The sequence below is a fragment of the Pygocentrus nattereri genome, chromosome 1 (genome assembly GCF_015220715.1).
Source record: "Pygocentrus nattereri isolate fPygNat1 chromosome 1, fPygNat1.pri, whole genome shotgun sequence".
In the NCBI taxonomy this organism is placed as follows: domain Eukaryota; kingdom Metazoa; phylum Chordata; class Actinopteri; order Characiformes; family Serrasalmidae; genus Pygocentrus; species Pygocentrus nattereri.
This window is the reverse complement of record NC_051211.1, coordinates 7553542-7576620: the sequence shown is the minus strand read 5'-3', so window position 1 is coordinate 7576620 and position 23079 is coordinate 7553542. Positions and strand designations below refer to the sequence as shown.

The window sequence follows — 23079 nt, the reverse complement described above, 5'->3', positions numbered from 1 at the left end:
CCAGTTCAGCAGCAGCTGCAGTAACCAGCCAACAGTCCTTTTGGTCCTTTTAAATGAATAAACAAATCATTTGAGTCGAGTGTTTTTTTTAAAGTGTTTAAAACTGACCGCACTCCTTTAGCACTCCTTTAGCATTAGCCTATACAACTCAGCACACATAAACAACCATTACGCAAAGCGGTCTGGTCACCACGGCAACCGACCAGTGTTGACTCCGCCCTTTCCAAGGAGCTGTTCAATGAGGAGAGCGCAAACGACGAAGTGGGCGTGGCTACAAGCAGCCCGTCACCTTCGCAACCGTTTATCTGACAGGACTGAAGTTCAGTCGTGACTGAAGAAAAAACACTAGACCGAGAGGGAGGAAGACCGAGAGGGAGGAGAGCAGACAGACGCTAACGCCGCCTCGCCTTGTAAGCGTCGTGTCGTGTGAAATATGAGCCGCTGAGAGCTGAAATAACCGATTAAAAGCCGCACAGCCTCTGGAGAACTGGTCGAACACACTTTCTTATCGGAACACGCAGCCGACACCGCTCAGGTTAGTTTGCTTGTCCTCCAGCTCACTTCTCAGACTGAGAGCAGTGAAGTAAGACTAGACACCTGTTTATGTAGGATGTGTATTCCTCGTTTTTAGCGTGGTGGTAACGGGTTGAGCTATTATGTGGCAGTTTACCTCAAATTCATGAATCCGGTCAACCCGGTGGCCCAGTCCTGCACCCGGAGCTCCAAACGCACCTGATGAAACTAATGAACTAGTTAACATGGTGACGCGCGCTTCGTGGGTTGGGGCAGTGCTGCTGCAGGGCTTGGAAAGTCTGGGAAAGGATGGTTCCTCAAGGGTTCTTTAGTAAACACACTGGCTCTATGGAACCTTGAACACTCGGATGCTGCAAGGTTTCTTGGCATGGTGACATGGTTCTTCAGACTGATGGATGATGTGTTGTATATGGTTCCGTGTAGAACCTGTTTGAAAATGTCCACCAATTTCAAAAAAAGGACATGGAACCATGTGCAAAGCCTTCTCCATCAATCTTAAAGCCACTTCACGCTTCACTGCAAAGAACATGCAGATGGTTGGTTGAGTGTTCATGGTTCTATTCAGAGCCACTGTATTTGCTAAAGTACCCTTGAGAAAAGTACCTCTTTCTTCTGGTCACCAGAAGAAAAAATTGCTGAACCTCAAGAAACTCAAGCTCCTACAATTTGCCAGACGTTGAAATCTTAAATCTACGTGCACCATATTTTTGGCACCTCTAGAAGTTCTTAAGAGTGAAATCTAACTGAAGTATATTCCTATTAATATTTTAGGTTTTTAAGTTCACTCAAGCTATTGGAGACACTTAAATGGTCAGCCATGACTTCCTGTTTCACTGGGCATTATATATGAGGTGAAACGAGCCAGGTTCCCTCAGTCGTCCATCACTATGAGAAAGACCAGAGAGAGCAGCAGTGACGTGCGACAAAACGTTGGTGAGCTACACAAATCAGGAGGTGGCTACAAGAAAATAGCAATACAGTTGAAAATGCCCATTTCCACTATCAGGACAATAATTTAGAAGTTTAAAACAACTGGAGATGTTAAGAATCTGCCAGGAAGAGGGCCTATGTCTTCACTGACCCCACACACAATGAGGAAGATGGTTCAGGTGAATCTCCAAGGATCACAGATGGGGAATTGCAGAAATTACAGTCAGAATGTCTCCGAAACCACAGTCACACACCACTTATATAACCACAAGTTGTTTAGGGGGAGTTACCAGATGAAGGCCTCTACTGTGAAGGACTGGCAAATTCAAGCACCTGCAGTTTGCCAAATGCTATTGGAACTTTCAGTGGGACTGCGTTTTATGGTCAGAGGAGACCAAAACTGATGTTTTTGGTAAGAAACACCAAAGGAGAGTTTGGCATGGACACAAAGATAACCATGCAGAAAAGTAGCTCATCCCCACTGTGACTTATGGTGGTGGACCTTTAATACTGTGGGGCTGTTTTTCTTCCAGAGTCCCTGGACAATTTATTCAGATGCGTGGTATCACAGACTCCATCAAGTACCAGCAGAAGTCAAAGCATGCAAAGCAATGACCCAAAGCACGCCTCAGAATCAACACAGAATGGTTTAGGATTAAGGTTTTCCATGGCCACCCCAGCCCCTTGACCTAAACCTCATAGAACAACTGTGGGATAAGCTAAAGAGGAGAGTCCGCAGTGTCGACATCGGAATCTAAAGGATCTGGAGAGGTTCCGTATAGAGCAATAGTCTCAGATCTCTTGCCATGGGCTCTCCAATCTCATTAAGCTTTATAGGAGAAGAGCTGTTATTTTCGCAAAGGGAAGCTGCACAAAATATTCTGTAATGGGGTGCCAATAATTGTGGCACCCACTGATTTGAGGAAAAAAAAAGTATTTCCTGGTAAGATTTAGTTTCAGTTATTGCACTTGGGTTAGATATTTATTAATATTTTGAATGAAAGATTAAAAGGCTCAGCAATAAAGAATGTTTTGTACAGCCTGTTTTGCTCACGGTTACCAGGGGTGCCAATATTTGTAAAGGCACTGTAGCTATGACCTCAGTCTTGAAGTGAGAGATCCTACTTTGTGGTAAGTAACTCACATGGGGAGCCATGAGAATGAGACGTATTGCAAATTACTCTGTTTTCGCAACGGAGAACACTAAGTTTTATGAAATGGGCCAAGTGTGCTGTATCATTCTTACTCTGCTGGTAACTGAGGTGATATAATCGCTATTACACAGTCCAGAGACCACGGTATCACATGATAATGGACTAAATGAGGCTAAATTGTGCTGCCTGCACAATGTTTTGGCTGCACATTTTTGGTATTAGGCCTACAGCCATGCAGGCACAGTGACCTTTTATGCCGAACACAGACTCGCATGTAATAAGTTAGTTATTTGCAATTATTGTGAAACCAAAACCTACTGTAGTTTTTAATGGCAGAATCCTGGCAGACATTCAAAAAATGTTTCTCTGTGATAACTTCTTTACCATGACAACTGTTATTCGTTTTTTTGATAAGCAGACCATGTTTTCTGTTTTGTCCTTCCTTCTTTTCATTTAATGCATTCTGACAGCAGCTGAGTTAGAAATGCAGTCAGATATAGTTTACGCTATATCCAGGGAGGCAGCTGTCTTTGATCACTTTGTTGTCATCTGATCACTGTCTTTCAGCTGCAGCTCATGTTTACATGTAAGGTGGAGCTGTTATTTAAACATGACTCTGCTCTTCCAGTTAATCTGTCACTTTCTGTGGTTTTGTATGGCCAAAGCTTAACATTTCCCATTGAAATTGATGACAGAGTCTGTCACATGATGCTGTTTGTTTTTGTATTTAGCTCTGTGTTTCTTCCTCTCCCTCTTTCTTGCAGGCGTGATGGACGGGATCCCGCGAGGTTGGGCCGGGGTGCGCACCCTGCCGTGGTACGTAGCGGGTTCCCAGGTGCTGGGGGTGACGTGTGTGGTAATCACAGGCGTGTGGATGGGGCACTACTACGGGGGCTACGCCTGGGACGGTTCATCACAGCAGTTTAACGTACACCCGCTCTGCATGGTTCTGGGCCTGGTCTTCCTCTATGGAGATGGTGAGATTGCAGATAAACAGGAATATGTTGGTATTATTGGTATCAAACCAGCTGAGAGACCCCCTCTTAATGTGAAAAGTCTTTCAAGTTTAAAAACCTAAATGGTTTTCTTAAACAAGTGATTGCTGCAAAGAGTCAACGAAAGCAAAAGGGTACCACAAATAGGTTTATGTAAGCATCTGAAATGGTTTTGTTTATATATCTACAGTACATACTGTGATATATAAGAAACAGTCAGACATTAATTATACTGTGATGTACATTTTGGGCAGAACTGGATGTTGAATAAAATTACAATACTGAGCACAGATGCTATTTAACACTGATATGAAGCGAATATAAAAAAGACAAACGTTAACTGGCTAAACTCATTTAACTAATTAAATGAACAGATTTTCCCTGTATGTTTGATTTTGCGCTGAAATATTTCTTTAACTGAAGTATTAATTTCAAACTTAATGACTTGTTTCAGAGAACGTGGAATCAATTTAGATATTGGCCATGCACCCATCACTGATCATGCCACAGAATTGTGCTTGGGGTAAATCTGGCACCGTCTACAAATGAAATTATTTGCAAAGGAATAAAACAGGGGATAAGTGAAAAAAGACTATTTTAACCAGAGCTGAAATGGATTAAAAAGATACAGACAAACTGGGTAGAGCACCAAAACTGTCCCCTGTCCCCATCAGATAAATGGCAGTGAACAGGTCTAAAAGGATATGTAGCTGTCAAGAAGCCCTTACTGTGAAAAGGAAACAGACAAAAAAGATGTAATGCAAATCAGACTTTTAGTGTACTCCATTCACTTTGACCATCACTGCCAACAGTACAAATCTGTTTTATTCAATAACTGGCTTGTACTCAGAATAATCTCAGACTGGATTGTAATAACAGCAGTCTTGATAGTTCAATGCCAAATGATCTGACGAGTAGACTGTGCCAGGATAAAAGATTAACTTAGACACATGCAAAGATTTTGGTTTTGATTACAGGAATAACAAGTTTGCACGTCTTTTTGCAGTCAGTGAACTCTGGGTCTAAGCCAGTCATTGCAGATAAGCCGAAATCCAAACATTTCTGCATACATATTACAAGCAGACTAACAGTTCTGCACATCGAATTGATGTCGCGTGAAAATTCAGCTACTACTATACTTCAGCACTAATGTGTAACACCCGCTGCCCAACGTGTGGGCTACTACTGTGCTGAGCTACCACATTTGACAAACCTTGCTGGTTTGTACGGGGTGTTTCCGTGATGTTGCCACTTATATGGCATCATTTTAATGCACAATATTGTTAGGTTGCAGGTAGCAACATCCTTATTTTGAGTTCCTTATGGCCTGGTGGGTGACGTGATCCTCTTGTAATTCAGAGGTGAACAATGACATTCAGTGGAAAAACATATATATAAAACTTAATGCATGGGCTTTGCACTGTCTTTTGTTTACCACAGTATGCGTTTAAAGCAATTTTCAAATATGCCATTCAGTTTCTGATAGAGAAAACTAATGTATAAGCATTTGATGGCCTCTTCTCATATCAGTATTTAATGATTTCTCATTCTAACCCGAAATTAGTAGAGCATTTGTGTTAAAAAGTACAGATTCTAATCTTTTAATTGATGACTCATGTGTGTTTGTATGAAGATAAGATTTTATTATAATTTGAACTTGAAAATTTGAAAAGGAAAAATGTACTTTTTTGCCGTGTTTTTGTTCATTTCTAATGTGAGAAATTCAAAAATCAAACCCAAACCTAATGATTCAGAATATAAACTGAACTTAAATGTCATTTATTCTGTCACAACTGTGGAATATAAATGTCTAGAGAAAAATACATTAATAACTCTAGACGTCTAAGGATCATAGCAAAAAGCATTGTAAACATTACACTTAAGTGAACCACAAACACTGGCGTCTGTGAAATCTGACCGATGAGTCATCCATGATGGTGGGTCACAAAGAGCACTGACTACATTTGATGATGGACAGCTTCTCGCTTACTCGGTGCATATTCCTTCCCTGGCCGTGTTGAGGTGTTTGTCTTGGCAGGGCAGACTGACCAGTTCTTTGGAAAGCTCTAGAAGGGGCTTCCTGAAGTGTTGGCAGAAGTGTGGACCGGCTTAGTCCTTTCAGTCTAGTGCTGTTGTTATGTAATAAGCGAAAGAGACTTAAGTTTCCTGGCTGTAAATTAGCTGTGGAGAAAACACTGCTGAGGAGATAAAAACAGGCTGTTATTTTGAAGTTCAAAGAAGACTCTAAAAATCACTGTTTGTGTGGCCTTGACTCATCATGTTGGTGTTACCAGTCCACCACACAACTCTATCATTGGAATAACACATGCTTAGTGTGAGAAGGTCATATCTGAATACCCTTAGAAGTTTTTTCTAACACAATACTTTTAAAAAATCATGCATTGATTTTTGTGACTGTCCTAACAAAACCATGTATCTCTAAAATGGTAATTTTACAGAAAAATGGCAAAACATTTTTAAGTGTAAATCACTGTAACAAGATTTTATTTCAAGTAATTTCAGAGCATTTCTGTTCGTCCACTCATCTTGAAATCGCAGTATACGGAGCGGTTGCTGAGCTCAAATGATGTAGAAAGATGTTACATAATGCAAATGAAATTCAATAAATACAAGTTAATCTTTATGTGGGAGATGTTTCTGAGGGGATTAAATATAAGATAATCGACTTGCATAATGAAGAAGACATCAAAGCAAAATAAGTGGGAAAAAACAGCAGTTTACAAAGCTGGAGTCATAAAGAAAATAATTAGTAGATACAGAGAAAGTGAAATTCCTAACAACCGTGCAAGTCCTGGTAGACCACCGAACCTGTCCCCATCAGATAAACAGTGCTTAAAGCTTTCATCATTGAGAGGAGAAAATCAAGCTCCACTCTGTTCATCCTTCAAATGTGAGAAGACTCAACATTGTGGGACTGAAAGGATGTGTAGCTGTCAAGAAGCCCTTAATGAGAAAAGAGACAACAAAATGCACTCGAGCACATTTACAGCATTTAGCAGAGGGTCTTATCCAGAACGACTTAGAGGAAGTGCTTTGTCTATCTAGAGAAAGTATCTTTGCTAGTTACCAGTAGGTTAGAGAGAAAGCTGGTCCTGAGCTCAGATACTGCTAAAAAACAAAACGTCACTGTTGATACCCAGAGAAAAGGAACACAGCTGAACACAGAACAGTGCAATACAATACATAAGTGCATAAGAGCACCAAACCTGGCCATCTGAGATGTGGAGGTTTAAAGATTTTATGCACCGAATACACTTGTAATTATGATATCTCTGATCGGGAGCAGTAGCAAATGCAACCAACCTTTAAGACTGAACTTTAGAGGTGTGCAAGATTCCTGCAGATATCTTTGATAAATTGAAAGCAAGTCTTCTGAAAAGAATGGAAGCTGTAATAAAGGAAAAGGTTGAGATACTAAATGTGATAAAAATTGATGTTATATCCAGTTGTTGAAGCTTAAGTGTTATTTTTTTGTGCTTTTTCCTGATGCTGGAAAATGAATAGTTTGTACTTTTTCATTTTGATCAGATATTAAATAATTAAAGTGTACATCATTTCCACAAAAAAGAAAATATATCAACAGTTTTGTCTTTCAGTTTACTTACTTTTGTCCACAGTTGAGTTGATAATATATTATCTTCAGAGGGATTATGTACACATTTGAAGCAACACCTATACTGCATAAGCTCAAATCTCAATAAGAACCAGTGTAAACAGAGTGATATGTAGTAGATAATCCATGGTAAGAGACAGAAATCCAGAAACACAGTAAATCTAGTGTAGGTCACTTGTTCTTGTTCCACACAGACCAAATTAGAAACAAACCCACAGAGCAGATGTCAGAGATATAATTGTGTGCTGTGTCTAGTAATCATTAACCACTGCAATCAAGGTGACTGCAGTTAAGGAAATAGTCTGTACTGATATTAAAGAATAATTCCACCAGTTTTTCATGCTGATTTCTTTACTAAAACTATCGTAAAACAATATGCCAGGCTTCATTAGGGTGGATTCATAACCATTTTGTGTTTATAACTTTCTGTGAGGGAGCTTTTAGAGGCATTAACCTCAGACGTCTGGTTCATTTCACCATCGTTGTGAACAATTCTGACTCGGTAAGTTTCCTTAGAATGAAGCATTTTGCGTTAAACTACTCAATGAGTTTGCTTACATCATTTAATTTAAAGGGCAGTCATGGGCTGGAGGTTAGGGAACCAGCCTCGTGACCGGAAGGTCACAGGTTCAATCCCCAGAGCCGACAGCACATGACTGAGGTGTCCTTGAGCAAGACACCTAACCCCCAACAGCTCCCCGGGCGCTGCGGATTGGGCTGCCCACCGCTCCGGGCAAGTGTGCTCACTGCCCCCTAGTGTGTGTGTGCTCACTAGTGTGTATGTGGTGTTTCACTTCACGGATGGGTTAAATGCAGAGGTGAAATTTCACCTTAATCACAACGACTAATAAGGGTCTCTTAATTATGATGAGTTTTTGGAAAATCGCAGGAATTTCCCTTTAAAGTAAGCACTGATAGTAGAGTCGCTACAATAGTAGCTTTTAAAAATATGAGATAAACATGCTCTGAGGGAGCCACTACTGTTTTAGGTGTTGTTCATTGTTAAGCAGAATGCTGAAGGGTTGTTTTTGGGATGGCCACTTATGCTCTGTTTTCGTGTTTTGAATAATAACAGCAAATTGCATTTTATGACCCTTCCTGAGGACAGAAACAGAACATTTAAGTCACGACATCAACTCTGATCGTTTTATGACACTGATGCATTTACAGTTGGTCCCTAAGAAAGGTGACTCTGTCCATTTTGCGACAGAGGATTCATGTCTCTGAGAATCTCCCACTCTGTTCTGTATGAGTCTCTTGGGGTGAGGAGACTTGGAGTATTACAGGCCAGGGTCCAAAACTGGTGGCCTCCTAAATCTCCTCCAAGATCAAAGATTATCTTCACTATCCAAAATTGTTACTAGTGGATATACAATGTTTTGGAATGCAAAGCTTCATTAATAGAGCCAACTTATGGACTTTTGCACAAACCTTTGCTACTTTCTATAGAAGAGAGTTACTGCCCTACGAGTCAGAGGCCCACCTCTCTCTCTGTGTGCCCTGTTCAATGACCGGCGCAGACATGAATGAGCTTTGCATTCAAGAGTGTTGCCAAGGACTAATCATTATCTGTATAGTCTGTATCGTTTGCTCCTCCTTTTTTTTTAATGTAAACAATTTCATTTGATTGTTTTCAGTTAGTAGTCTATCTAATACTAGTACTAGTACTTAGTAATTCAGTCTTATCGCTCAGTATCATGTTGAAAATGGAACATCCTTCTTGTGGTTTGTTACCCAGTTAGAGGCTGTGTGCTGTGCTGTTCTAACTTTTTCTTGTGATAATTTTACATGTACAAAATCTCAGCACAGCCATCATTACCTTTAAGTGGTGTGTATGGTGATTGTCAGACGACGTCGCAGTTATACAATCTGGCTTGGAAGTTAATATGTAGTTAAGCTGGTTAATATGTAGTCTTAATGGACCGCGCTTTAGGCACGGTTTCATACTCGTCCTGTTCTCTGACAAGTGAAACAGAAAGTCACGTAAAATGAGAACAGCTTTATTAAGATTAGTCCAGGAAAACTGCAGAAGACCCAGGCTTATATATCGGTTTGTAATTTGAAACAGGTGGTGCTGCTTTGTGTTTGATGGCTGTAATTAACGTATTATTGTTCAGCCATAGGGGCAGTGAATTGAACCCCCAGCTGAAACAGATGTGTTTTGTCCTGCTAATCTCTTCAGCCTTCACTACGGCAATTCGATTAGGACACTAAACCTGAAAGGTTGCTGTTCCATTAGGAGAAGAGTTGTTCAGATTGACGTGGCTAAGAACAGGCCTGAGGGGATTCGTGCACTGGGGACACTCGAGACTATGAGATTATTAAAGGGATTGTTCACTTAATGATGCAAATGTGGATTGCAGTGAAAGAAAGCTCGAGTTGGCTATGATTATCTCATTATCTTAATCTTATTAACTTATTTAACCCAAGTCCCTACTGTTTTCAATCTAAAGGCCCAGGATTTCTGTAAAGACTGAATAAACAAGGAGAAAATAAGAACAACACAATGTTTATTTGTTTTTGTGCATGTCCAGTGTTTTGTAGAAACGGCACGGACATCAGCGGATACCAGCAGAAAATGCTAGATCAGATATTGAGTGAACAAAAGAGTGAATCCCATTAGGTTCTGTAACAAATCTAGCTTGAATTATTGACTTGTATCACAACATAACACAAAGTGAAGTGGGTGATGCGATCACAGAAGGCATAGGAGGTCTAATGTTAATATGAAAAAATAACTTTAACCAGTCTTGCAAGCCTATCAGAAGAGTCAAACACAATTTGACTGGTTTGCAGAACAACAACAACAAAATAAGAAGCGATGGTGAAACTCTTGTAGATATATCTTGTTCTAAAAGGCTTAGTTTTCATCACAGAGTCCAGTGCAGACAGCTGTTCACTATTGCTGGCTAGAATTTAGCTGGAAAACCAGAACTTTGTTTCCCATCTGAATGATAAAAATAAATGCTCCATGGAAGTGCGTATACACGGACATACGAATGGCCAATCAGAATGCAGCTGACAGAATCCTGATAGTTGTGGCCAGCTTTGTGTGCAAAAGATACCAAACACTCATGTGGGCAGAGCGTCTTAGACGCTTTGTACTTCACTCTTTTAGATAGAAAGCGCTTTAAGTACCCCGTTTTAAAGTTCGTAGTTTTTAAATATCACATTTACACTTGAGGTCCACTTGTAAAATTGGTGGTTTTATAATTTATAATTCATTTTTATATGACCACTTTTAAACAGGCTGTTTTTGTTCCTGTGCCTTTAAGACAAATATCTGTAAATAAGCTCCGTTCTCACAAGCTCTGTTCTGTCCTATATTGTGCCTCTCGCTTTAGAGCGAAGCTAAACTGCAGTAACCTGAATATGTGGATGTAAATAAGGTGGTTCTCATGACATCACAGAAAAAATGAATTCAAAAACAGGCCATCAAGAAGAAAGAACTTTGTCATCTCAGCCCTATAGTAGTATACACTAGAGCAATGAATCAGTATTCATCCAGGGCCCGTGTTGAAATCAGAAAAACATACAGTGATGAGCCAAGACATTATGACCAATGAAGCAAATAACATTAATTATGTCATAATATCAAAGTCTTAGGTATATTAGGCAATAAGCAAACAGTCAGTTCTTCTAATCAATGTGTTGGATGTGGGAGAAATGGACAGGTGAGAAGACCAGAGCAACTTTGACAAGGACCAAGTCATTATGACCAGCCAAAGTGGGACAAACAGCAAGCGACAGAGTGGTGGTCACCCAAGGTTCATCGATCCGTGAGGGCAACAAAGGCTATCCTGTCTTGTCCAAACTGACACAATGTGGCACAAGTCACAGAAATTTAGAATGGTGGTTACGGGAGGAATGTGTCACAACCCACAGTGCATTGCACCCTGCTGTGTATAGGACTACATACAATCAGACCGGTCAGAGTGTTCATGCTAATCTCTGTCCACTGCTGAAAGCACTACATTGGGATGATGACCGATGACTTTTACATCACATGGATGGCTGGACACGTGTGATGCTTACCTGGGGAAGTGATAGCATCAGGATGCACTGTGAGAAGGAGGCAAGCTGATGTAAGGAATGTAATGATCTGGACAGCGCTCTGATAAGAAACTCTGCGTCTGGGCATTTATGTGAAAGCCAGTTTGACATGTGCTACCTACCTAAACATCGTTGTGGACCAGGTACACACACCCCTTCATGGCAGTGGTTTCCCCGATGTCAGTAGCCAATTTTAACAGGATAATGCGCCCTACCACACTGCACACATAGTTCAGGAATGGTTTGGGGAGCATGATGACAAGTTCAAGGTGTTCTCCAAATTTCAATCTAATTGAGCATCTGTGTGCTGGAACAGCATGTGTCCATCTCATGACTTGAAGGAGAGATCTGCTGCTAACATCTTGATGCCACATAACATAGAGCACCTTCAGAGTTCTTGTAGAATCCATGCCTCTGTGGATTGGAGCTGTTTTGGTATCATGTGAGGACTAACAGCACATTAGGCAGGTGGTCATAACGTTTTGGTGCATTGGTGTAGATTACAAGTAGTGCCGTTAGAAAAGACAGTGGCACAGTACCACTTTCTCTTTTTTGATATTGATATTGACACCTTGAGTTTTGACCGATACTAAGCTTTAAATGAACTATTTTTAATTGAAGCATTTCACTTTTCACACAATGCTAAGGCTTTTACAAATGTCAGCATAACATTTCATTCTGGCTTATAATATAATGAATAGTCCTTGACTGGTTGGTGTTGCCGCTATAGACAACGAGGTGGTGCAGGTTAGGGGTGCAACGATTATTCGACTTAGTCAACTAAAATCTACGACCAAATGAGTTGGCAGCTAATTTAGTAGTCGATTAGTTGGTGACGTCACTACGCGTCGGTCTCACATTCACTAGGAATGTTTTGACATTACCGCTCAGCGCAGAGTTAACAGCGCGATGGCATCCTCAAGAACAAAATCCTCCAAAGTGTGGAGCTAAACTGTTGTCAGTTGGGCTGTTTGTAAAGCGAACTTAGCTGGCATGAGATCACATACTTCATTCTGGAGCGCCTGAAGTGGAAACACGGCGGCTCACTGTGAAGAAGATTTATTTCGGTAAGATTTGCTGCGTCCCAAACCACATAATACTAGGCATATATCATTAGAAGTGCACTCATTAGTGCAGTGTGTGGCTTGGGACGCGCGATAGTTGTGCTAGCTAGTTAGAAATACTGACTTTCCTCCATTTCAGTAAAGACCTGAGATTGTAAATTTAGTTGCAGTAGAGTTTATACAGACGGCAAAATGAACAGCACAGACTGCACTGTTTAAATTAACATTTAGATTTAGAATGTTGTTTTATTTACTTGATTAAAGGAAAATGAATTAAGTTTTCTTACATTTTCTTGCTGCAACTTTGTACATACTTGGTTGGAAAAAATAGATTGGAGTTTTTTTTTTTTATCTTTTGTATGAGCAGGACAGTTCATTAAAGCGGTGAATTCTTGAATGCTATTCATATTTATTGTCTTCATTGTTAGGTATGCATAAAACAACCTCAAGCTAAATTTAAAAGCTACAAGCTATATAAAAGTTATTTGGTAATGTAGTGATTCATAATCCGAATAATTGATTATTTGTTTGTTATCAATTGATTATTCGACTATCAAATTAGTCGTTTGTTGCAGCCCTTCAGGCCTGTATTGTTATCAGAATAGAAAAAGTGGTATCACGCCATATCTAAAAGTTTCCCTTTTCTTCTCTTAAGTTTGTTATTTATTTTTTTGGATGTCATGAAGAGCAACATGATTTGAGTCTAACTTTATGTGCACATTGCTGTACTTTTTACCTGTGTCTCTGCCAGGTGTGCTGGTGTACCGTGTGTTCCGAAATGAGAGTAAGCGCTCAGTGAAGATTCTCCACGCTCTGCTACACATGATGGCTCTCATTATCAGCATCGTGGGTAAGACCTGCATATGTGTATGTACGTGTTTAAACGAACAGACCTTTGTCTGTTTGTCAGGATCAGACTCTATTGTCATTGGTGTCTGATCCACCTTTTTGCCTTTGTTATGCTGAAGAACACACCTTGGTAAGAGAGAACGGCAAAACCCACTGCAGATCAGCAACAAAGGATCATTATTTGAATATGTAAGGATCTAAAAATGCAACAATCTTAAGATGGCAAGTCAACAGTGCATTTATTTTAGAATGTTTTAATTGATTGTAATCAATAATGATAAGAATATTCAATAAAGTATTGTGACTATAGACATCAATTTTGGAATGTTAGAATAATTTTATAATGAATTACTGTAATACTCACTAAATTATGCCCACATGTTGGGCCAAAACACAATTATTGGACTGTTTTCAAACAAAAAACAGTATAGTGTATTGTTTTCATTATCATTTTTTTCACTACAGTGTAAATCATTCTACTAGACGGTAAATCTGTGTGTTCATACAGTCAGATGTGCCCTTTAACATTGTGTGTACATTTTATGATAAATGGACCAAAAGAAACATCCCAAAATGACATGAAGATGACATGAAAAAGTCTGGTTCCATTGACTTACATTAAATGTAAAGTTTTTTCTTTCTCCTGTAGTTACTATTTTGCAGATACGAGGTTTTCTTCTGACAACAGCAAAATAGTGTTTTTAAAAATAATTCTTAATCATGTCGAAATCTGAATTTAGAGTTTAAAGATTTTAACTTTAAATGTGAAATTTTATGAAGCATTTTGTGGTTTCCTAAAGAATCACAATCAGATTTCATTGTTGTGAAGTTAAGAGATTTACACTCGTCGTGAATATAATAAAAGTGTACTGACGTTGTTGATGTCTCTCCTCAGGGTTGGTGGCAGTGTTTGATTACCACAATAGCTCTAACATCCCGAACATGTACTCTCTGCACAGCTGGTGTGGTATGCTGACCTTCGTACTCTTCTTCCTGCAGGTGAGCTGCTCCTGGCCTCTCCATCAACCCTTAGCTATACTTAAACATTCTCACACCTCCTCATTACTGTGATAACATAAGCTTTTCCAAGTATTTCATGGGGATTGCCACTTAGACATGACTGAACTCAAGACTGATTTTTTTTTTCTAAACGTTTTTAAGATGTAAATAAAGATTATTTGTTGTTAAATGCTCTGTTCTAGAAAAGTCAGAGTTGTTCACAACAGGGCTGATAAGAACATGGAAGACGTTTGAAGCATTTTAGACCTCTAAAAGCTACATCACAAAGATATTGCACAAAATAATTACAAATACACTGCCTGGTGCCTGAGACACTGTTTAACGAGGGTTTTGCATTAAGGTTTTTGCCTACAACAAATCTATCCATTCATAAATATAAAACATATTCATAGTGGAGATGTTTGCATAGGAATCAAAGATATCCGTCTCTACTTCCTATGAGCATAATTTTTGTGAGATACTGTATATAGCATGTGTATATATGTATGTATATGTACTATATTGCCAAAAGTATTCAGTCCCCTATGCCCATTGAATTCAGGTGTTCCAATCACTTCCATGGCCACAGGTGTATAAAACCAATCACCTAGGCCTGCAGACGGCTTCTATAAACATTTATGAAAGAATGGGTCGCTCTCAGGAGCTCAGTGAATTCCAGCATGGTACTGTGATAGGACACCACCTGTGCAACAAGTCCAGTCGTGAAATTTCCTCGCGACTAAATATTCCACTGTCAACTGGTATTCTGGTGGTAGGCCACGCAAAAATGACAGAGTGGGGTCAGCGGATGCTGAGGTGCCATTAGAATGATACTTGTCTGACTGCATTGTGCCAAGTGTAAAGTTTGGTGGAGGGGGGATCATGATGTGGGGTTGTTTTTCAGGAGTCGGGCTCGGCCCCTTAGTTCCAGTGAAAGGAACTCTTAATGCTTCAGCAGACCAAGAGATTTTGGACAATTTCATGCTCCCAACTTTGTGGAAACAGTTTGGGAACGGCCCCTTCCTGTTCCAACATGACTGCGCACCAGTGCACAAAGCAGGTCCATAAAGACATGGATGAGCGAGTTTGGTGTGGAAGAACTCGACTGCCCTGCACAGAGTCCTGACCTCAACCCAAAAGAAGACCTTTGGGATGAATTGGAGCGGAGACTGCGAGCCAGGCCTTCTTGTTCAACATCAGTGTCTGACCTCACAAAATGTGCTTCTGGAAAAATGGTCAAAAATTCCCATAAACACGTCTGAAACCTTATGGAAAGCCTTCGCAGCAGAGTTGAAGCTGATATAGCTGCTAAGGGTTGACTGACATCATATTAAACCCTATGGGTTAGGAATGGGATGTCACTCAAGTACATATGTGTGGGGAGGCAGATGAGTGAATATATAATATAATATATTATTATATAATATAATATATCTCTCTATGTATCTCAAAATGTTTTGCTACTGAATTATAATTTTTACTGGTAGGCTGTCCCACCACTTCCATGTCTCTGCCTTCTTGTTCTTCTGGTCGTTTCAGTTCATATTTAGCTGTGCACTATTTATCAGACAGAAATGTGAAATGTTCCAAGGCTCTGGGGAAAGACAGTACATCTGATTAGCTGCGTGAGACAGATTTCCTTATTTTTGTTGTGCAGCAGCACAAAATTGAAACGTTGCAGTTATAAAAAGCTCTTCACGCATGTTTACACTGAGCACAGTCTTCCTCTATGCCTCTCTGTGCAGTGGCTGCTGGGCCTGGCCTTTTTCCTGTTCCCCTGGGCGTCCACTTTACTGCGGAGCTGGTACCTGCCACTGCACATCTTCTTCGGCCTGGTGCTGCTGGCCATGGCTGTGGGCTCCTCTCTCATGGGCATCACAGAGAAACTGCTCTTCAGCAGCCAGTGAGTGCCGTCATGCTTTTATGAAAGTAATAGTTTGGCCAGAAATTAAGTGTACGTACCCTACACCCCCCCCCCCTTCACCAAAATGCACTCGATCAGCCAAGACAAGTTTGTCTGATCTTTGCTTCTTTAGTTTTGCACTAAAGGTGTTTTTATCTGTACTTTTGTCCATTTTTATAGATAACAGTATGTCATAGGGGTCACAAACCACATAAGCCAGTCTTTTTGAGGTCGCTTGACAACTCAAAAGTTTGAGGCATGTTTGTGATGATTTAAGCATGTAGTTGAACAAATGTAAGGGATGAAATTTTATTTATTTATTTATTTTTTTGCAATACTGCTTTGATTCTTTTTTGCTTTGCTGCTCTGAATAAACTCATAGTGGGATTGGTAATTCAATAATGTGAACTCAGGTGTAGAAAAGCTGAGAGACAGCAGTAAAATATGAAATGTAGGATGACTTAAAAGTAACTTGTAAGAACTTGAAAGGAATATTTGATCAAAAATGCTAAAGATATTATATATTATATATCTTATATTATATATAAGATTTAATTTGTAAATAGAGGTTAAGTTATTAAGTAAGGTTATTATTGAGTAACTACTATTAAATATGTAACACAGTACTATACACAAGTCAGAAACCACCCTCCATTCATAATGTCCATTCAAAACAGCAATTAAAGGATAAGCTGTTCATTTTTCAGGAGATGTTTCTGAGGGGGTTGGATATAAGATAAACCACTTTGATAAGAAACAGGAAAGTCAAAGTAAAAATAATGATAAACAGGAGTTTCAAGAACAGATGTTGGGACTCCTAATAACCTAATACGTCCTGATAGACCACCAAAACGGTCTCCACCAGGTAAGCAGCACTTAACCGTGTGTAGCTGTCAAGAACCTCCTATTGAGAAAACAGAAAAAGAAGAAACTTGTAGATCAAACAAAGAAACTGCTGGTGTTCTCAGATCAATGGGCTGACCACACCAGAGACCAACCTTCAACATCACTGAATGCTTAAGATCATTAAGATCATGAGAACCAGAAAATACAACTTCTAAGACTGAACTTTGGAGGGGTTGAAAATCATCCCTGCCAATTTCTTTGATAAACTGAAAGCAGGTCTCCCAAAGATGAAAGAAAGAATGGTGTAATGAAGGCGAACGAGTGGACACAATAAATACTGAAAATGTGACATTATGCAGGTGTTCAGGTTTCTTTGTAATTTACTGTAAAGTATGTTTTCTGCTTTTTTTTTCCTGAAAAATGAATAACTTGTTCTTAATGGCTTTGAAATGGACTAAATGACAGCTGGTCTCTGACATCTACACAGTACTGCATATACTGAAGATTAACATGTCCTCAGTTCCAGCCTTCTCATATTATAGACTGCTCTTAGGTGCCAACATCACTAGCTTTATTCAGCAGTAGGTGTAATGAAGCTTCACAGACAAAAATCAGGAAACCGTGTGCTCCGTATCACAATCTACTGGAGATCAGATTTGGCCTGCGTTAATTGAGTATTAAAAGATTAATATCACAGCTAGTCTGACATACGCCATCATTAATGGCCTCAGTTATTTAGAACAGCTTGAGTCATCATAGGCAAACCTCTAAATGAAAGCTCCAAACACGCTTTAGAATAAAAACGGATTGGCAAATCACTTCCGCAGTGCCAAGAGTATCCTAATGCAGCGCTGTTAGGAGAGTGAGTCACTGTGCAAAGTGAGTCACGTTGCTTTTCTATGCTTCATGATTAACTATATTCAGGCTGTGCACAGATGCAGTGTATACGGTTTTATTCTGCGCAGCTGTTTTACTTTGGTTGATGCACCCATTAAAAGCACTGATCAGCAGTGCAGCCTATGGCTTTGTGTGCCAGTCTAAAAAGGAATTGTGTAAAATTTACCTAAACTTGCAAATAAATTTAAGCAAAGACAGTTTTTTATTTCTATGCAAACACATCAGTTTACAAAACCAAACTAATACACTTACTGAGCACTTTTTGACTTTATTTATATTTTTAAACACTGCATCCACTTACTGTCCACTCTATTAGCCACTTCTACCTTGTTGGTCCCCTTTGTAGATTGTATTCTCAGTCCAGCAGGGACACTGAGGTGTTTAAAAACTCCAGCAACGCTGCTGTGTCTGATCCACTTGTACCAGCACAACACATACTAACACACCACAACCACATCAGTGTCACTGTGGTGCTGAAAATGATCGACCACCCAGATATTATCTGCTTTGTGATGGTCCATGGGGGTCCTGTCCACTGAAGAACAGGGTAAAAAGGGGGTAACAAAGTATCAGAGAAACAGATGGACTACAGTCTGTAACTGTAGAACTACAAAGTGCAGCTATACAGTAAGTGGAGCTGGAAAAATAGGCAATGAGTGTGGATACAATGTAGGTGTATGTAATAAAGTGTACACAGAGTATATTCAAATGCAATGGCCAATAGTTTGGACCGAGATTATGGATGGGCCTTTTACCCATTTTTACAATTGAATATCACCAATTTGTTTCTATTTGATTCACATTTCAAACTGATATTTTGTGATGTAGTTATGCATGTTAGTATAAAGAAATTTGATTAATTTTACAGCTTTCTGTTTGAAATATTTGCATATACCGCAATGCTTGGGTATAACCATTTAACTTGATGTGACACGCAATATCAGCTGTAGGCTCTTTAAGTTTCTGCTTCACATGCTGTTAAAATCATTTACAAATGAGAAAATAATTAACTTCTCTTCCCAGACTAAACACACCTTTTTTCAAATTCCTGATTAGCTAAATTATCACCCCTTGTCTAGATTTTTACCAATAAATGTTTTTTTAAATCTGGCAGCATCACATTGACATTTAAATCAGAGTTGCACTGACTGTGATGTCTGTCCTGTTGCTTTAGATCCTCATCCTCCAAGTTAGCTCCTGAGGCAGCTCTGGCGAATGTCCTTGGCCTGCTGCTGGTATGTTTTGTGATCCTGGTGGGCTTCGTGGTGAGTAGAGAAGAGTTCCGACGGCCCCCGAACCCCGAGGAAGAGGCCCTGTCCGTGCACTTTAACACACTCGGTGAGGGCTCCGGGCCCAGCTCACCATAACACAGCCACACAATGCCCTCTACTCTTCCCAAGGTTTACTTTCTAGCCTCCACCTTTCAGCCCCCACACTCACACTCCTCAGTTCCTCTGAACCAGACTGTGTCCTCAAAACTCCAGCCAGGAATCACTGTAACCACAGGGTCAGTTTTGTTCTGCAAGGCTAAGTAAAGCATATGTTCACTATGCTCTCTTTCAGTAACCGAGCAGGTTTGTCAAGCTTCTGATTGGCTGTTTAACATGATTAACCAGTGAAAGACAGCTGGTCGTTCTCAGTCCACACTTGCAGTTTGTGGGTTTGCTTGAGTGCACACTAACATGATGAATTCACGACTTTACTCAGTGCATAAGCACTGGTTAAGACCATGAATATGTATTTTACCTTTGTTGGACAGACAGTTGCCAGTGTTCTAGTGACAATGTTCTTCCCTGGTTTTTCCAAAACAGCGTTATAACACCACCACTGAATGTACAGTGGTGGGCAAACTACACAAATCCAGTGCTTGAGTAAAAATACTCAAGGTCTACATGCTCTGTTTATGTTTTACTTGTGTTAATGTACAAAAGCACTTGCTTTGAAATTTATCGCTGCTGTCGGAACACAACCTCATATCTCCAACTTTACAGGAGAAGGAAAAAAAACGATTTACTTTTATTGTAAGTCAATAAAGTAGGATATTTTACTGTGACTTGTAGTGGAGTGAAAGTATCAAAAGATGAGATTACTTTACATTTTGCATTTTTTTGCGAAATGGGACACATTTAGGACACTTGCTGCAAAAGAATGTGATCACGCATGCAATTACACAAAACTGCAAGTGTGAACTTTGACAGGCCAAATGTTTTGGTCTCCTGGAAAAAAGACCAACAAGCTGCTACCGTGTGCTGTCTAACACTGCCTCCTTGTGTTTAAGGAAAGTCATCACAGGGTAGATTTTAATTTTTCTATCTATAGATCTGTGTAACAGAACCACAGCCAACGGTCGTCATTAACAATTGTTTTGTTGCCACAAAGCCATTTATACAAGAAGTATCATTTGATATAATTTGCGTATTTTTTGGCAGGCAAATGAATCTCCCGGGTTTCTGTCCTAACGTTGTAGTAGGTGTTACTGCCAAACTGTCCACTGCTGTGTTAGTTTTCAGTTCCAGACAAGGTGCGTTGGTACCGTGTGATCTCCTAGATACATACATGATGTCACAGACGTCTGTAAATGGTGTTGCTAAATGAAAATATTATTTCAGATTATTTTAAATGACTGGGCACTCTATGCCAAATAATTCCGTGCCTTCCTTAATATTTATTAGTGCCATATTGGGCTGAGAAACTAGAACTTAGCTGAGAAAGAAGGACTGTTTGCTGTTCTGCGTGAAAGGAAATCACAGTTAATGATTCCTGTGAAACCTCATTATGCAGAAGTGTCTAATATAATCGGCTTCAACCATGTTAATATTTGCTGATTCTGAGTTTTGCATGCCATTAGGTTTCTTCCATGTTTATGTGATTTATTTAAAACTATGTAAGAATAGTGTTCACTGGCTGTCCAAACCAAAACCTCAAGTGCCACACACACTATTCCACAGCGTAAAGTCAGTGTTGCAGCTTTAATATCAAATATCAAACGAGTGTTATGTTGAACTGTGCTGTTGTTTTAATGTGTGAGAACTGGACATGAATCCTAACATCAACAAGACCATCACTTAAAGGTCTTGGAGAGAATATATGAATGGCTATGTATTCCATTCTGGTACTGTATTCTGCAGTCATTGTCATGTTTGTTTTAACCGTATCTGTTTTGCACTATTTAAAAAGCCGTGTGTCTGCTGGTTTTGTTATCTTGTGTAATGCTGTCTTAAGTAGTGACATAAATGCGAAAGGCCTAGAGATCATTAAAAGAGCTTCAGTTGGCTTGTGCCAAGTTCCAGAGTTCCTTTGTGCTGTGTTTGCTTTGTACTTTCGCATCATGTCTTGTTCTCTCTACATTATCACTTTTTAAAGGGGAGTTCCACCAGTTTTTTCAAACTTGCTGCATAGTTAAGGTGTTAAGATGTACACAAGATCATTCAGACTGGTTCTAGAGAAATGTACCAAACTGTCAGAATGGTTAACAGTGACGGTGATGGGAACCAGGCGTCTTTAGTGTTTAGTACCTTTTAAATCTGCCGCACAGAAAGTTATTACATGAAATGATTATTAATATATGGCCCGAAACTTGAGAGATGCGTGAAATACTACCCAAAGAAATTTCCCATCTAACCCCATTTTCCCATCTAAAATAAAGCGACACACAGGTTCACTGGTCATTCATAGTGGTGACACAGATGTGTGTTATGACCACTATCATACCTGTTCTGCAAAGTTACCCTGGAAGGTTAAGCGAGGTCATTCAGTGGTTCGGTGTGAAGCGCACCTTTCTAGAGAAACCTGCGGAGTCCGAATTGATCACCATCGTAATACTAGGAACCAGACGCCACGTCCACACAGATCACCATTTTATCTGCTATCCAAATTGACTAGTGGACATTCCTGTGTCGTTTAAGTTTTTATATGTCGCGCTGATGGGGGTAAAATACCGCTGAATTCGAAAAGGTTACGTTTTCTTTGGGTACTATTTTTCCTCACAGCGCCCTGCTTGTGCCCCTCCGCCACGCGTCGCGAGGACCTTACTGATCAGAGGAGCTGCGGTGGGTCAGTATCCCACCCAGTACCCAAGGTAAAATATTACTCCAGTAACAGAAGTTCCTCCCTTTAGACCTCCACTTGAGTAAAAGTACAAAAGTATTTACCTTCAAATGTACTTAAGTATCGAAAGTACTAAAAGAGTAATTCTGGCTCTGATGTCCTGTTATCATTTTTATAACAAGACTCGCTTCATGAACTCATTTCAGGTGAAAGTCCTCCAGCGTCTCTCTTGGTAAACCAGTCTTTTAATAGAAGGTCATTAATTAGTGACGCTGACGTCTATTAAAATGATCAGAAGCACAAAACACTGAAGGTAAACAGTTTCCATCAGGGAGAACCGAGTGGCTCTGAAATCACTTTTACACACAAGCAAAGTTTCAGTTTCAGATTTATTTACAACTTAGTTCCAAGTTTAAGTTGAATAAAAACTGGCTTTAAACTCAGGATCACAGATGAGCTCCTTTACTATGTTGATCTGTAGGCGTCTGTTCATAAACATAAACCAGCCCAAACTAATTTACTATAAAATTAAATGGTGTTTGTAGAAATTCAGAAAAAAGCCGCGTCAGTCTCGACTGCATATGTGGACATGTTTCTATATTGAGCTCTATTTACACAAAGTTAGGTTAGTTCATCATTTATGTTGAACAGACTCTCCCAAAGTTTTACGCTGCTGCGCTGACGTTGAACCGCGTGCTGCACTGGGTCGGTATGACCAACAGGTCAAAACCAGCTCTAAACAAAGTGACCGCTGGGCCCTGATTGGTGCTCTGGCTTTGCGCTTATGTCGTATTGACGTTACGTTTTTATACACACAGAAACAAAAAGGAACAACAGATTTCTCAAAATGCAGTGGACTGAAAGTAGAAAGTCGCCCAAAATGGAAAAAGTACAGATACAGAAAAAACTACTTTAGTATAGTAATAAATTACGGTTACTTAGTAACTGTCCACCACTGTCCAAAATAGGTAAGAAAACCGTAAAAATAAACTGTCAACAAAAGCTGCTGCTGGCGTTAGTGCTACACTACAGGCTAATAACAACATAAGTGCTTTAACTTGCACACGTTGATCTTAGTTTACATCATGTAAGTGATCCTGGAGTATTAGGTTATCCTAAAAATACATTTAAGGCCAAACCTTTATCACAAAACCAGGTCTCAGGTATCCGGCAA

The 23079-nt window shown here is 39.8% G+C and overlaps 1 protein-coding gene across 1 annotated transcript; it reads left to right on the top strand.

The window, feature by feature from the left end:
• The first annotated feature begins 320 nt into the window (after positions 1-320).
• On the top strand, positions 321-21149 carry LOC108429075 (cytochrome b561). Its single transcript, XM_017700560.2, has 6 exons — positions 321-535; positions 3383-3595; positions 13116-13214; positions 14109-14212; positions 15958-16115; positions 19033-21149. The coding sequence occupies exons 2-6, from the start codon at positions 3388-3390 to the stop codon at positions 19223-19225; spliced, it is 762 nt and encodes a 253-aa protein (XP_017556049.1). The 5' UTR covers positions 321-535; positions 3383-3387; the 3' UTR covers positions 19226-21149.
• The last annotated feature ends 1930 nt before the right edge of the window (positions 21150-23079 follow it).

Coding starts and splice junctions, on each gene's coding strand:
- LOC108429075 (XM_017700560.2), top strand. CDS start 3,388: ATGGACGGGATCCCGCGAGGTTGGGCCGGGGTGCGCACCCTGCCGTGG. Junction 13,215..14,108: donor TCTCATTATCAGCATCGTGG/GTAAGACCTGCA, acceptor GTCTCTCCTCAG/GGTTGGTGGCAGTGTTTGAT. Junction 14,213..15,957: donor TCGTACTCTTCTTCCTGCAG/GTGAGCTGCTCC, acceptor CTCTCTGTGCAG/TGGCTGCTGGGCCTGGCCTT.